Source organism: Ursus arctos, unplaced genomic scaffold, assembly GCF_023065955.2.
Source record: "Ursus arctos isolate Adak ecotype North America unplaced genomic scaffold, UrsArc2.0 scaffold_6, whole genome shotgun sequence".
In the NCBI taxonomy this organism is placed as follows: domain Eukaryota; kingdom Metazoa; phylum Chordata; class Mammalia; order Carnivora; family Ursidae; genus Ursus; species Ursus arctos.
In genome coordinates, this window is record NW_026623078.1 from 83,660,349 (window position 1) to 83,676,218 (window position 15,870).

Genomic DNA, 15,870 nt, shown 5'->3' on the forward strand with positions numbered 1-15,870 from the left:
AGCCTGGAAATACCGGCTCACAGCGTGCCCATCCCCATCCCCCCTTGCAGGGGACACGGACACTCTACCCAAACAGGGTTGCCTGAGTATCGGCGCGGCAGGCCCCTCCCCCAAAAGGCAGGCTGAAAAATCAAGAAGCCCACAACCCGGGGTGCCTGGGTGGCGCAGTCATTGAGCGCCTGTCTCCGGCTTAGGGCGTGATCCCGGCGTTCTGGAAAGGAGTCCCTCATCGGGCTCCTCCGCTGGGAGCCTGCTTCTTCCTCTCCCACTCCCCTGCTTCTGTTCCCTCTCTCGCTGGTTGGCTGCCACTTAAATAAATAAAATCTTTAAAGAAGAAGCCCACATCCCTAAGATCCCTATAAAACGAGGGGCACGGCCTGGGTCCCGGTCAATAATTTGGGCTCTGGACAGCCCCGCAACCTCTCCTCAACAGAATGACAAGAAGGAGAAGCCCCCCCCCAGCAAAAAAAAAGGCTGTGTGTCTGTGGCCTCTGCCACAGAAATAATGGATATGGATGTAACCAAAGTATCAGAAATGGAATTCAGAGTAACGATGGTCAAAATGATGAGTAGAATTGAAAAAAGTATTAACGAAAAGGTTACTGAGAATATAGAATCCCTAAGGACAGAAATGAGAGTGAATCTGACAGAAATTAAAAATTCTATGAGCCAAATGCAGGCAAAACTAGAGGCTCTGACGGCCAGAGTCACAGAAGCAGAGGAACGGGTTAGTGAATTGGAGGATGGGTTAATAGAGGGAAAAACCAAAATAGAAGCTGCTCTTAAAAAAATCCAAGCCCACGAATGTAGGTTATGGGAGATTACGGACTCAATGAAACGATCCAATGTTAGAATCATCGGCATCCCCGAGGGGGTGGAGAAAAACAAAGGTCTAGAAGAGATATTTGAACAAATTGTAGCTGAAAACTTCCCTAATCTAGCAAGGGAAACAAACATTCATGTCCAACAGGCAGAGAGGACCCCTCCCAAGCTCAACCACGACAAACCTACGCCACGCCATGTCATAGTGCGTTTTGCAAATATTAGATCCAAGGATACAGTATTGAAAGCGGCCAGGGCAAAGAAATTTCTCACGTACCAAGGCAAAGGCATCAGAATTACGTCAGACCTGTCTACACAGACCTGGAATGAGAGAAGGGTTGGGGGAGCATATTTAAAGCTCTTTCAGAGAAAAACATGCAGCCAAGGATCCTTTATCCAGCAAGGCTGTCATTCAGAATTGATGGAGAAATAAAGACATTTCAGAATCGCCAGTCACTAACCAATTTCGTAACCACGAAACCAGCCCTACAGGAGATATTAAGGGGGGTTCTATAAAAGTAAAAAGGCCCCAAGAGTGATACAGAACAGAAAGTCACAGCCAATACAAAGACTCTACTGGCAACATGGCATCATTAAAAACATATCTCTCAGTACTCAGTCTTAATGTTAATGGCTTAAATTCTCCCATAAACGCCACAGGGTTGCAGATTGGATAAAAAGAAATGACCCATCCATTTGCTGTCTACAAGAGACTCATTTCTAACCCAAAGATGCATTCAGACTGAGAGTAAGGGGATGGAGTACCATCTTTCACGCAAATGGACCTCAAAAGAAAGCTGGGGTAGCAATTCTCATATCAGATAATTTGGATTTTAAACTACAGACTATAGTTAGAGACGCAGAAGGGCACTATATTATTCTTAAAGGAAGTATTCAACAAGTGGAGATGACAATTATAAATATATATGCCCCCAACAGGGGAGCAGCAAGATACACAAGCCAACTCTTAACCAGAATAAAGAGACATATAAATAAAAATACATTAATAGTAGGGGGCCTCAACACTCCACACTCAGAAATAGACAGAACACCCTGGCAAAAACCAAGCAAAGAATCAAAGGCTTTGAATGCCATACTCGACGAGTTGGACCTCATAGATATATACAGAACACTATACCCCAGAACCAAAGAATACTCATTCTATTCTAATGCCCATGGAACATTCTCAAGAATAGACCATGTTCTGGGACACAAAACAGGTCTCAACCGATACCAAAAGACTGAAATTATCCCCTGCATATTCTCAGACCACAACGCTCTGAAATTAGAACTCAACCACAAGGAAAAATTTGGAAGAAACTCAAACACTTGGAGACTAAGAACCATCCTGCTCAGGAATGACTAGATAAACCAGGAAATCAAAAATCAAATTAAACAATTTATGGAGACCAATGAGAATGAAAATACAACAGTCCAAAACCTATGGGATACTGCAAAGGCAGTCCTAAGGGGAAAATACATAGCCATCCAAGCCTCACTCAAAAGAATAGAAAAATCTAAAATGTAGTTTTTATATTCTCACCTCAAGAAGCTGGAACAGCAACAGAGGGACAGGCCTAATCCACGCATGAGGAAGCAGTTGACCAAGATTAGAGCAGAAATCAATGAATCAGAAACCAGAAGTACAGTATAGCAGGTCAACAGGACTAGAAGCTGGTTCTTTGAGAGAATCAATAAAATTGACAGACCACTGGCAAGACTTATCCAAAAGAAAAGAGAAAGGACCCAGATTATTAAAATTATGAATGAAAAAGAAGAGGTCACAACGAACACCATTGAAATTGGAAGGATTATTAGAAATTTTTATCAACAGCTATATGCCAATAAACTAAGCAATCTGGAAGAGATGGAATCCTTCCTGGAAACCTATAAACTACCAAGATTGAAACAGGAAGAAATTGATTTCTTAAACAGGCCAATTAATTATGAAGAAATTGAGTCAGTGATAAACAACCTTCCAAATAACAAAACTCCAGGCCCGGACGGTTTTCCTGGGGAATTCTACCAAACATTCAAAGAAGAAATAATACCTATTCTCCTAAAGCTATTTCAAAAAATAGAAACATAAGGAAAGCTACCAAACTCATTCTATGAGGCCAATATTACCTTGATCCCCAAACCAGGCAAAGACCCCCTCAAAAAGGAGAATTACAGACCGATCTCCCTAATGAATATGGATGCCAAAATCCTCAACAAGATACTTGCTAAAAGTATTATCCATCCATCCATTATCCATTAAAAGGATTACCCATCACGATCAAGTGGGATTCATACCTGGGATGCAAGCGTGGTTCAATATTCACAAATCAATCAGCGTGATACATCATATCAACAAGAAAAGACTCAGGAACCATATGATCCTCTCAATCGATGCTGAAAAAGCATTTGACAAAATACAGCATCCTTTCCTGATTAAAACCCTTCAGAGTGTAGGAATAGAGGGTACATTTCTCAATCTCATAAAAGCCATCTATGAAAAGCCTACTGCAAATATTATTCTCAACGGGGAAAAGCTGGAAGCCTTTCCCTTAAGATGAGGAACTCGACAAGGATGCCCACTCTCGCCACTATTATTCAACATAGTACTAGAAGTCCTTGCAACAGCAATCAGACGACAAAAAGGGATCAAAGGTATTCAAATCGGCAGAGAAGTCAAAATGTCTCTCTTCGCAGATGACATGATACTCTATATGGAAAACCCAAAAGAAGCCACTCCCAAACTATTAGAAGTTATAGAGCAATTCAGTAACGTGGCGGGATACAAAATCAATGCTCAGAAATCAGTTGCATTTCTATACATGAATAACGAGACCGAAGAAAGAGAAATTAGGGAATCCATCCCATTTACAATAGCACCAAAAACCGTACATTACCTTGGAATTAACTTAACCAGAGACGTAAAGGACTTATATTCTAGAAACTATAAATCACTCTTGAAAGACATTGAGGAAGACATAAAAAGATGGAAAGATATTCCATGCTCATGGATCGGAAGAATTAACATAGTTAAAATGTCCATGCTACCCAGAGCAATCTACACTTTCAATGCTATCCCGATCAAAATACCGAGGACGTTTTTCAAAGAACTGGAACAAACAGTCCTTAAATTTGTATGGAAATAGAAAAGGCCCCGAATCTCCAAGGAACTGTTGAAAAGGAAAAACAAAGCTGGGGCCATCACAATGCCGGATTTCAAGCTGTACTACAAAGCTGTGATCACAAAGACAGCATGGTACTGGCACAAAAACAGACACATAGACCAATGGAACAGAATAGAGAGCCCAGAAATGGACCCTCGGCTCTTTGGGCGACTAATATTTGATAAAGCAGGAAAAAACATCCGGTGGGAAAAAGACAGTCTTTTCAATAAATGGTGCTGGGAAAATTGGACAGCTACATGCAAAAGAATGAAACTTGACCACTCTCTCACACCATACACAAAAATAAACTCCAAATGGATGAAAGACCTCGATGTGAGATAGGAATCCATCAAAATTCTAGAGGAGAACATAGGCAGCAACCTCTACGACATCGGCCAAAGCAACCTTTTTCATGACACATCCCCAAAGGCAAGAGAAACAAAAGATAAAATGAATTTATGGGACTTCATCAGGATTAAAAGTTTCTGCACAGCCAAGGAAACAGTCAGAAAAACTAAGAGGCAGCCCACGGAATGGGAGAATATATTTGCAAACGACACTACAGATAAAGGACTGGTATCCAAGATCTACAAAGAACTTCTCAAACTCAATACACGAGAAACAAATAAACAAATCAAAAAATGGGCAGAAGATATGAACAGACACTTTTCCAATGAAGACATACAAATGGCTAACAGACACATGAAAAAATGTTCAAAATCATTAGCCATCAAGGAAATTCAAATCAAAACCACACTGAGATACCACCTTACGCCAGTTAGAATGGCAAAAATAGACAAGGCAAGAGACAACAATTGTTGGAGAGGATGTGGAGAAAGGGGATCCCTCCTACATTGTTGGTGGGAATGCAAGTTGGTACAGCTACTCTGGAAAACAGTGTGGAGGTCCCTTAAAAAGTTAAAAATTGAGCTACCCTATGATCCAGCCATTGCACTACTGGGTGTTTACCCCAAAGATACAGACGTAGTGAAGAGAAGGGCCATATGCACCCCAATGTTCATAGCAGCAATGTCCACAATAGCTAAATCGTGGAAGGAGCTGAGATGCCCTTCAACAGATGACTGGATTAAGAAGTTGTGGTCCATATAGACAATGGAATATTACTCAGCTATCAGAAAGAACGAATTCTCAACATTTGCTGCAACATGGACGGCACTGGAGGAGATAATGCTAAGTGAAATAAGTCAAGCAGAGAAAGACAACTATCATATGATTTCTCTCATCTATGGAACATAAGAACTAGGATGATCGGTTGGGGAAGAAAGGGATAAAGAAAGGGGGGGTAATCAGAAGGGGGAATGAAACATGAGACTGTGGACTATGAGAAACAAACTGAGGGCCTCAGAGGGGAGGGGGGTGGGGGAATGGGACAGACCGGTGATGGGTAGTAAGGAGGGCACGTATTGCATGGTGCACTGGGTGTTATACACAACTAATGAATCATTGAGCCTTACATCGGAAACCGGGGATGTACTGTATGGTGACCAACATAATATAATAAAAAAACATTAAAAAAAAAAAAAGATTTGATTAGTCCAGGAAAAATAAATAAATAAATAAATAAATATTAGAAAACTGAGGCTCACAGAGCCAAGGCCACATGCTAGTGAAGAATAAACCCAAAGTTTCTAACTCCCACCCACAGCACTGTCTGTGACACTGCCTGTCCCCCTTCTGGTGTCTCCCTGGGGAGAACAGGCACTTTCCCTCCTCAGTCCCAATAACCTGCCTGGAAAAACCCACCCAGCTCCACTGACAAACATCCTGACAGCTTGGGGATCTAGACGCAGCATCAAAATCCTAGAATGTCCTGTTAGGTTCAGGATGTTAGGTTATGCAAGGCTGCCTAAATTTAAGAATGATCCAGGTCATGATGAAGATGAAAAATTACTAAGAAAAGCTTTTCTAGTCTTTAATTTAAAAAAATATGTACCATGCCCTTAATCCCAAATCAAATACATTCTGCTTGAAGTCTTACACACACAAAGGCCCAGCGAGGACCCTGACTTCCTGAGTTTGTGTCAGCCACAAGGAATCAGAGTGCAAAACTAAACCACCGCGCGCTTCCTCGGGGGCCCTCCACGCCGGGGGCTGCAGGTCTGCTCTGAGAAATTCCAAGTAGTAGCAAGAGTACCTCTTCAGGCTACGGCCTAGGCCTTGGGGTGGAGCAGCTTGCCAACTCTGCCTGATGAACTGCTCCATGCGTGCCCATCGGGACATCTTAAAATTCAAGGGTAGCCTGCTAGGGACTTGTGTGCATCGTGACCCTTTCTGTCCCACCTCTCATGGGGCACGCAATCCTCACGTTGGCCACAAAACCATTTCACGTGGCAGGGCTACACCTGCCTCCAAGGAAAATGCAAGGAGAAAGCAAACCCACGGTTATCAAGCGCCACACCACAGACTTTTACATGTTCCTTTCCTAATGACCTAATGCCGTGGGTTTTAAAACTTAAGCAAACGGATGCCCAGGGCCGTCAAGCGACTTGTTCATGTAACTCCGTAGGCCCTCCCAGCCGTATTGCGATGCTGAGGGAAACAGGGGAGAAACAGCCAAGCCAGGAGTGTTTCAGAGACAGTCACATCTTCATTACATGGTATCCTACAGTCACAGCACTTCTATGAACAGCAAAATGTCAAATTTCTACTGCTTCTTTTCAGTCTTCAAACAAACCTTCCAGAAATTCTGAAATCATTTCATGAGATTAGCTCATAAACCCTTTTTAAGTACCCACTTTGCGTGTGCCACAGGGCCCTCACTCTCTCCAACCCTGCAAGCTGTGCAGAGGGACTGGACACAGTGGCAGATACCGGCAGAGAGTTAAGCAGCAGGTGCGATGGAAATCCAAGGACTCTTCTAACCAAAGGCAGGGGGGGACAGCAGGAGGAAGTATCAGGAAAAGCTTCCTAATAGTGGGGCCTCTAATGAGTCTGAAAGCATGAGTGTGCACTGGACAGATTACGACGGGGAGGAGGAAGGATGACCTCCGGAGGGGGCAGAGCCTTAGCGAAGGCACCACGGAACATCCGAGCAGCTATGCCCGCTCCTGCGCTGCAGGGGCCTGTGGTCTAAGAATGCGGGAAACTACGGGAAGCTTGTAAGTAGAAGAGGCAAGGTCAGGCTCGCGTCGTCAGGGCAGAGGTCACAACACGGGCTCTGGAACCAGGCATACCAGGGTTTGCATCTGGCTCCGCCATTTGACAAGCACATGACCACAGCAGGGACGCAATGCCACTGGCCTGATTGTCTCTTCTACACAATACTTACACTTCCTAGTGCTGCTGTGTAGACTTAATGAGATAATGAACCAGATTCCTAGCCAACCCAAAATGGAAGATCTTGGGGCACCTGGGTGGTTCAGTCCATTAAGCATCGACTCTTGGTTTCAGCTCAGGTCGTGATCTCAGCGCTGTGAGATCCAGCCCTGTGTCCGGCTCTGCACTGGGCATGGAGCCTGCTTGAGATTCTCTCTCTCCTTCTGCCCCTCCCACAAACCACCCACACACACCCCCCACTCTAAATCAATAAATAACATCTTTAAAAAAAAAAAAAAAGGAAAGTCTTGTAAAGATCTATAGAAATGCCAGCAGTGGAGTTCGGATCTGCGCCCCACAGGGTGCCTTACCTGACAATGGGAAGTTTGGTGAAGGGCACTGGAGGCAGGGTGGGGCCGCCTGGGAGAGTGAGGAGCTCCATTGTCCCAGGACATTTGCACGTGTAGCTCTCTAGGCTTTGAGTCACATCTTTCTTTTCTGAAGAGAAAATTGAAAAAAAAAAAAAAAAAGGTTAATTAACAAAACTTATGGGCTGGGGGGGTGGTTAGCAAAAAAAAAAAAATTCTTAACCCAATCCATGACAGTCCATTGAGTCCAATCTTCTGACAGAAATAAAGGGGCACTGATCATAAGAGACAAAAAAAAAAAACAGAAGTTTTAGTCACTTTATTTAAATAATCACTAGCAACTGCTCCATTTTAGAGGGATGTGAGGAAAAAGGAAGTCAAGTTACTGTCTTGCAGAAGGCTTCATTTCCCAAGAGAATAAATCCTTCCCAAATTCCAAGAAAGTCCATAGGCAGGCAGGACTGGAGAATTGGTATATTTTATTACCTGACAAATATTTTTCCAGAAATTACTAGGTACCAAGCAAAATGCCAGGCCCTGTCTCCAAAGAGCTTATAGTCCATCTATACAACAGATATTTAATGGAATAACTACAAGTCAACAGTTTTGGTACAAAAATAGAGCTTTGTGAGATCAGACTGTTTGGCTCTGCCCTATCCCATCCCTTCGCCACAAGGGAGGGGAAGGGGATCCAGAGAATGCTTGCTTATCTTCCACACATGCTCTAAACACATGCTCACAGACTTCGGAACACTCCAGAGCTCTAGAGCACATTCCATACCGCAAAATGCATAATTACTCAAGAAGATGAGCATTATGACGCCCGGTCTGCAAACAGGAAGGCTGAGACCAAGCCAAGTTAAAGGGCTTCTCCAAGACCTTGTGTGTGCCCTACGCCGGTGGTCTCTCCTCACTGACCCCTTCAGAAGAATGAAGGGGAGCAGGGACTGGGGACGGGGTGGGTCAGGGAGTTCATACCGTCTGGCCTCTAGTTTCTTGGCCACAGCCTACAGGGAAAGGTGGGGTGCTTGGGGACCATGGTTACGGGGGACAGAGCACTCCCACCCAGTGAGGCTCGGGGCAGTGGAGTCAGACTCAGGCTCAGAAGAACGGCTCAGTCCCCCCTTTGGGAGGTGTGACCACCTTAGGGGAGGTCACTCAACCTCTCTGAGCCAGCCGTAACCTCTAAAGAACTACTAGGGATGGAAAGAGGCGAAGCAATAAAAAGCATGACCGCAGACGTGCGCAGTGAGCCGGCGAGGACGGGGAGAAACATGCACAGCTGCCAGAGAACAGGTGAGGGCTGCAAAGTGAGGCCAGCGCTCCTCGAAGGCCGGGGACCAGAAATAACAAATATCCAGGCAAGGACGTGCATCGTAACTGATAAGCGGCTGCCACAGTCATCTCCTGGGTCTGAGCGTCATTCTCCGGGGAACATGAGGGCAGGAAAGCAACCAGAACGAATTCTGGATACGACAGAGTAATGGTCATCCGCAAGATGAACAAAATTCTTTAAATAATGACATCGTCTTCAATGTACAGGTAATGAATATCCTCAAGGGCTCCAGCCGACAGCGTGCAAATGACCTAACCTGCCTAATGTCACACGCAGGGCGGCCGGCCCAGGTGTCCTATTAAGCTGAATTGCACCATCTCAGTCAACCCCGCTATAGTGAAGACGGAAATGAATCTACTAGTGACGCTCAGTGCCACCCGCAAGGCGAGTACGTTCCTTGGCTTAGCTATAGACCGGCTTTTCCGCAGAGAAAACAAGGTACGCCCTGGTACCAGCAGGGAGGCACAACAGCTGCGGGCCCCTCTTCCTGGGCCCGCTGGCCACAGAAGCCCCCACCTTTGTGTTCCCGCCCCTGCTTTGGGCCTGGTCGTTCTCCACGTGGGGGATGAACCCACTGGAGGCATCGTCAGGGCTCTGCAGAAGCCAGGGGAGCAGGTGCACATCTCAATATCCTTGATGTTAGTGGGGTCCTCCCCGCCGGCCGCGCCAGCGGGCTCCAGCCAGATCACCCTTCTCCTCATTCTCCGGCAGGTGAAATGCTAATCTTCTGCTGAGGTGGAGGGCCACCTGCCCCAGGAGCCAGGGAGGAGACGTGCAGGTGTCCTCAGTTCCTGAGACGACTACCAGCGCACAAGCTGCTCCTACCCTTCTCATCACACTTCCATCCAGAGTCACCTACGCCTTCTGGGGCTTCTGCCGGGCACAGGAACTCAGACTGCTTCTCAGCTTCAGGTCCCTTTAGTGGGGTTTCCAGAGTAAAATGCTCCTGGGCAATTGCTGGTGTGGCCCACCCACTGGAAAGGTCCCACCGACCTTTCTCCCTGTGGATTTGAGCATCTGCTGTACATTGTGGCCCAGATTCCTTATTTTATCAAGGATTACAAAATGGTGATTTTGTAATTCTTTAATTTCTCTGTACCTAAAACCTAGAATTTGTCTATAAGGAAGGGTTTTTTTCCTCATCAACCAATTGGTTACATTGGAACACAAATGATACAGTAATGAGGGTTAGGGAACAGGCTTTCCCTATATTTCCTGGAGGAGAGAACTACCTCTAATGATGACTAGAGAGTTATATGCGATTTAGTATCACTACAAACTAGTGGGTTTTTATATATTTGGTATTTCAATTGATTGCCATCACACTCTTTTTTGATATTCAAACTGCCCCATCTTTGTGCAGTGGGAGCCCCTTCACGTTGATTCCTATGTCCTTTAGATAAGGCCCCATTATTCATCAACAGCTTGTTCCTTCTAGTTCATTTTCAGCCCCAGACCTAGAACCAAACCATTTCTCCAAGCTGCCCTGGATCCTTCTAGTGTGAAATAGCATTTAGAGATCAGAATCTGGTGGCCAGGGTGCTCACTGCCACTAGATTCTGTCTCTGTAGACTGTGACAAAAGGGTCAACTTACAAAATTTTTTAAGTGGTGAGATAGTAACTGATTTTTCCTTTAAATTTTATTTAAGGTTTAGCAGCTAAAAATACAGTTTATCGGACTACAAGTTCCTTAAAGGGAGAGAGTCTTGTCATCTTTTTTGTTCCCCGCCTTACTTGTCAAGAGTGCTCAGAAGACAGAGGGGTTAAAGGATCTATGTGTCTGTTGGTTGGATGACCTTATTTCTTCAAAAAGGTAGGACAGAATCATTCTTTGTTCAAAAGTAAAATAAAAGAGGGGTGTCTGGGTGACTCAGTCAGTTAAACATCTGACTCTTGATTTTGGCTCAGGTCATGACCTCAGGGTTGTGAGATCAAGCTTCAAGTAGAGCTCCACACTGAGCTCCACGTGGAGCCTGCTTAAGATTCTCCCTCTCTCTCTGCCCCTTCCCCACCCCCCAAAAAAGAGTAAAATAAAAAAATGAAATGAACACACATTCTCTGTCCACACAGCGCAGACTAGCACCACGGAGTTGGCAGCAACAGCCGTCAGGACAGTGGCACCGAGCTCCATTCACGCAGAAGCAGTGCGGGCTCGACGTTTAGGGCATCCCAAGTGGAAAGAGAACACAATGTCAAAACAGAACGTTATAATTCCTCACAAGTGACTTCAAAGAAGCAGGGTCAGAGTCGGGAGAAGAGCACACAGGAAACCTGATCTGGCCAAGATGGCTTCATAAAGAAGCAACACTGGTCTTTGTCAAGGGCCACAGGACCCCAGAAGCAGACACGTGACTACAGTACTTGGAGGTTTTGCTGTTACAGGGAGAGAATGACAAGAACAAGGACACATGGCTACTGAAGAAATCTGATGTGCGAGGCCCACAGTTGGGGGGAAGAAAAGAGTAAGGACACAGAAGAACACTAATATATCATGAGCTGTACGTACATAAGAAAACCCGGCAGAGAAGCCACCTAAGGCACGTGTGAGAGGGAGCAGGCTAAGATGGGTGTGGGCAGCACGGGGGGCTCCGGAGGGAAACAGCCAAGTAGTAAACGGCTCTGGCTGCGGTGGGGAGGGTGACCCTGGCTTTGCAGGCCAGCAACTGCCAAATACGTCACACACGCCTCCCATGTGTGTCCCCTCTGTGAGACAGGACGCCTCGGAGACTGTGACGTTTGCTGCAGGGACCTCACTGCTGGCAAGAGGATGGGCCCGGGTTTGCCAGGCAGACAAGGAAGGCTTCCCGTCCAGGGAAGGGAAGTAGAAATGCTCAGAGGCGAGAAGGCGGGGAAGGAGCATCATTATCCCCCTTTTGAAGGTGATAAACATTACCTCAGCAACAATCTGGGAAATGTGGTTGTGGATTGATATGAAAGGCTACCAAAATAACTTGATAATTTTTAAGTGTAATATTAACGTTGGGGTCATATAAGAAAATGTCCTTTTTTTTTTTTAAGCAATGCATACTAAGGAACAAAGGCATGAAATGAAATGATGTCTTGGGGTTTTCTTTAAAATCATTCAGCAAATAAAAGAAGGAGGAGAAGTAAATGTATAGAAATCTTGCTAGCCATTGACTCTGGTGACTGATGGATGGGAATTCATTTTATTATTCTTTGTACCTTTATGTTTGAAAACATGTCATGGCAAAAATACTGAATGAGTCTGAGGAGGTGACGATTTCCTCAAGAGAGGAACAGAGTTGGAGTTCCAATCTGTGGTCACCCAGTCTTCCTGTCCCCACAGATCAGGCCTGACCACAGAAACCCAGTGTCAGGACAACACAAACGGAAGAACTCAAGGCCGCGGTGGTGCTAACCGTGTTCCACACGCCAAGCTGGAACGAAGCCTGTAATAGACCGAACATTCCCATAAGCATATGATTCGGTCAGAGGGAAGTGATCAGTTGCCGTAGTCTGCTCCAGCTGCAACAACAAAATACAAACAGGGTGACTTACACCATAAGCACGTGTGTGTCACGGTTCTGGAGGCTGGCAGCCCCTGGTGAGAGCCCACGTCCTGGTGTGCAGCGCGCACCTTCCCACGCCAACCTCACAAGGCCTTCCTCGGCGCACGTGTGCGCAGACACAAAGAGCTCTCGTGTGCCTTCCTCTTCTCCGAGGGCATTCATCCTGGCACCAGGGTCCCACCCTCAAGAGCTAATGTACACCTGATAACCCCCCAAAGCCCCACCTCCAAATCACCTTGAGGGTAGGGCTTTGAAATATGACTTAGGAGGGGAACACAAACATTCGGCCCATAACATCACCATAAATCTTGTCCACTCTTGCTCAGAACACCCAACGATTAGTTGAGTCAAAAGCTACAGCACCCAATGCCCTTGAGCGTTACTTTCCATCCCAGAAATGAAAGAAATCGTGCAAAGAGAACATCGGTAAAGAAAGTTGTCACCAAACTATATTGTTTCTCATAGAAGCAGAAAATATGATCGCCCAAACTTTTGACCACAAAAAAAGCCAAAGGCCATTTGCCATTTCAAGAGTTGACACTGGCATAAAAACCAGCACATCGCGATTTCACAGTCAAGCTCTTCGTGTTCCCTCTAAGTAATGATCTGAGACAAACATGTTTGCATTAAGTTGGTTATAATATTCTAAATAGGTAGAGAATGAAAGAAGAGAAAGAAACAAAAAGTCTCCTCGCTATTTAGGAGTGAAGAGACTTGGCCGAGCGAGCAGACACGGGCGCTGGTGGGGTGGCCCGGTGCAAACCGCAGAGGCGCCGAGCAGAACGGAGATGCAGGGGCATGGAGACCAGCAACCACGACACCTCAACACAGTCCTTCCGACACGCCGAGTCTACAGCACAGAGGAGCTGCCAGAAGGAAGAAGAGACCCAGGATGGTTGGACGGTGACAAGGCAAGTGCGCTGGAAGAAAGGAAGGTCCTGAGCACCATGAAAATCACCCATGAGAATAGAGCATGCCGGTGAGAACAGAATACCGGAGAGCCTGAGGACAACATTCTGGGAAACACAGAGGTCAAGGGCAGGGACAAAAGGAAGGAGTAGAAAATTAGTCTGAAAAGAAACAATGCTAGACATTCCAGCTGAGACTCGAGAAGCCAAAAGATCAGTGTTTGTGCAAGAAGAGAAATGGGGGTGAACGTGACACAGAGGCCGACGAGGACACAGAACTCCTGGGGGTTCAGTGGCAAGTGTCCCTGTCGAAAGAGACTCTGGCAGGTGTAGGAACCCAATGGCAACCCTTCCAAACCGGTGGGAACTGAGAAGGTGGCACCACCCCCCAAGCCAGGAGCCGTGTGCAAAGCATGCCCAGCGGGTCAGCGGAAGAGCCTCTGCCAGGGGCTGTCACCTGCACTGTCGCATCGTTAGACGTTAACACGCACCCTGCGATGAAATGCTATCACTGCCCGACTGCAGGATCCAAGATGGGATACGCTGCTCACGAGCAAGACTGGGATTTTAAGCCCTACCTTCTCAAATCCAGGGCTCTTTCCACCATACAGAGTGACTTCCTTGGGCACTGCTGTGCCCATTTCACAGAGATGGAATCTGAGGCTTCGGAAGGTCACGTGACTTTCCTGGGGTCATTCAGACACTAAGTGGCTAATTTACATTCAAACTCAGAGCTACGAGTTCAAACTCTTTGTTTTTTCCATTTTGTCACACTGCCCACCCAAACTGCCCTGATATGTGAAAATACAGAGGAAAACACGGGTATCTTGAAACGGCCAATCCAACATGTCCAGCAAGTTAAGCATCTTCCATAAGCAAGAAAAACCAACTCCGCTTTTCTTCATTCTGCGTATACATCCAGGCAGAACAATGGTCCAACCACGGAGGTCAGAAGGGTCTCATGTGTCATCACTACGAAGACTAATGATCTGCCAGAACAGCAGACACTGAATAAGCCGTCTCGTACCAAGAACACAAGCCCTTCCTCAACAGACTGATGGACTCCGATAAACCCGCCGTGAGCCACTTTGGCTGCCTCCTACCCGTACGACACCCTTCTTGTTTCTCACTTCAGTTACACAGTGGCAGGTCAGAGTCTCTGATAAGCAATCGTTCAAGTACATCCGGAGATTAAATATTTTTCCTTGTTCTTTCCAAGTATGTAAACATGTTCTACCAGAATGAAAGGCAGCTCATTATATCATCATCTGTTTAAAGCACTACAACCTAGAAAATACTTAAGTATCTCTAGAGATCTTAATAAAACACCCAGAAGGGGAAATTATCTTAATAAAGCCTTCGTAAATAATTAGAAGGAATCATATCATATCTGCATATCCAATTATGAAGTAATAGATAAGCTACAGTATAGTAACAGGACAAACTTACACAATCATTAACAACGACATTGACAAAGAGTCTGCAATAATACAGAAAATCTCTGTTACATAGAAAATCAGGATGCAAAACTATATTTATAAAATATATTCAATTTAAAGATAAATCCAATTTAAACAGAATAGAAAACAATACCAAAAAACTACACTGAAATGTTAAGTGTTTGCCCATGCAGGAATATACATCATTTTTTCTTTTCTGTTTATGTTTTCTAAGACTTCTAAAATAAGTATACGTTATTTGTAAAATAAAAATTATTTCAAAAATACCTAGAAGTGAATTTTCAAAGCAGTTTTATAAAGAAAAGTAAGGGTTTGCTTATAACTGCTCCTCGCGCATAAAGAAGACAGCATCCGGGGGCGCCCGCGGCGGTGGGGGGGGCATCAGTTGAGCATCCGACTCTTGGTTTTGGCTCAGGTCCTGATATCAGGATCGTGGGATCCAGCCCTGTTTCGGGCTCCACGCTCAGGGGGGACTCTGCTCGAGATTCCCCCCTCTCCCTCTGCCCCTCCCCCCTGCTCTAGCTTGCTCTAAAATAATAAATAAGTAAAATCTTGAAACAAAGAAGGCGGGGGCACCCTGAAATGTCCGTGCAGCGAGGAGCTGCTGAGGCCCCCTCGTTCTGACAGAGGCGGGAGTTCACCATAAGGACACGTGCCGCCTTTCCCAGACGGACACGCTGTTCTCAGCAGAGCTCAGAACTAAGAGCCTCAGCAGCAACTGACATTTAATGAGCACCTACTATATGCCCGGCACCACGCCAAACACCTTACATGTTATCTCGTTAAACTATCCCCAGAAGCTTATGTGAGGGGTGCCCCTGTCACCCTGATTTTACAGATGAGCAAACCAAAGCTTGGAAAGACCTCCTAGCAGAGGGTGCCTTTCACTTCTCCACCAGACTCACTCATAACGGGCTATCCTTGGCCATCTCCCTTTCTTCTAAAACGGTTTCATATTTCACTCAACATCCCTTTAACCAACAAATATTGGGTATCTGCCCTGTGAAA

General features: G+C 45.6%; 1 protein-coding gene across 10 annotated transcripts in view; it reads right to left on the reverse strand.

Moving 5' to 3' along the window:
* The window catches only part of TRAPPC9 (trafficking protein particle complex subunit 9), a 593,937-nt gene that overhangs the window by 458,203 nt on the left and 119,864 nt on the right, over positions 1–15,870 (reverse strand). For all 10 annotated transcript variants that reach the window (XM_057307937.1, XM_048212431.2, XM_057307936.1 and 7 more), the window contains one exon: positions 7,631–7,757. In XM_057307937.1, coding sequence (XP_057163920.1) covers positions 7,631–7,757 — 127 coding nt within the window. The remainder of the gene's footprint in view (positions 1–7,630; positions 7,758–15,870) is intronic.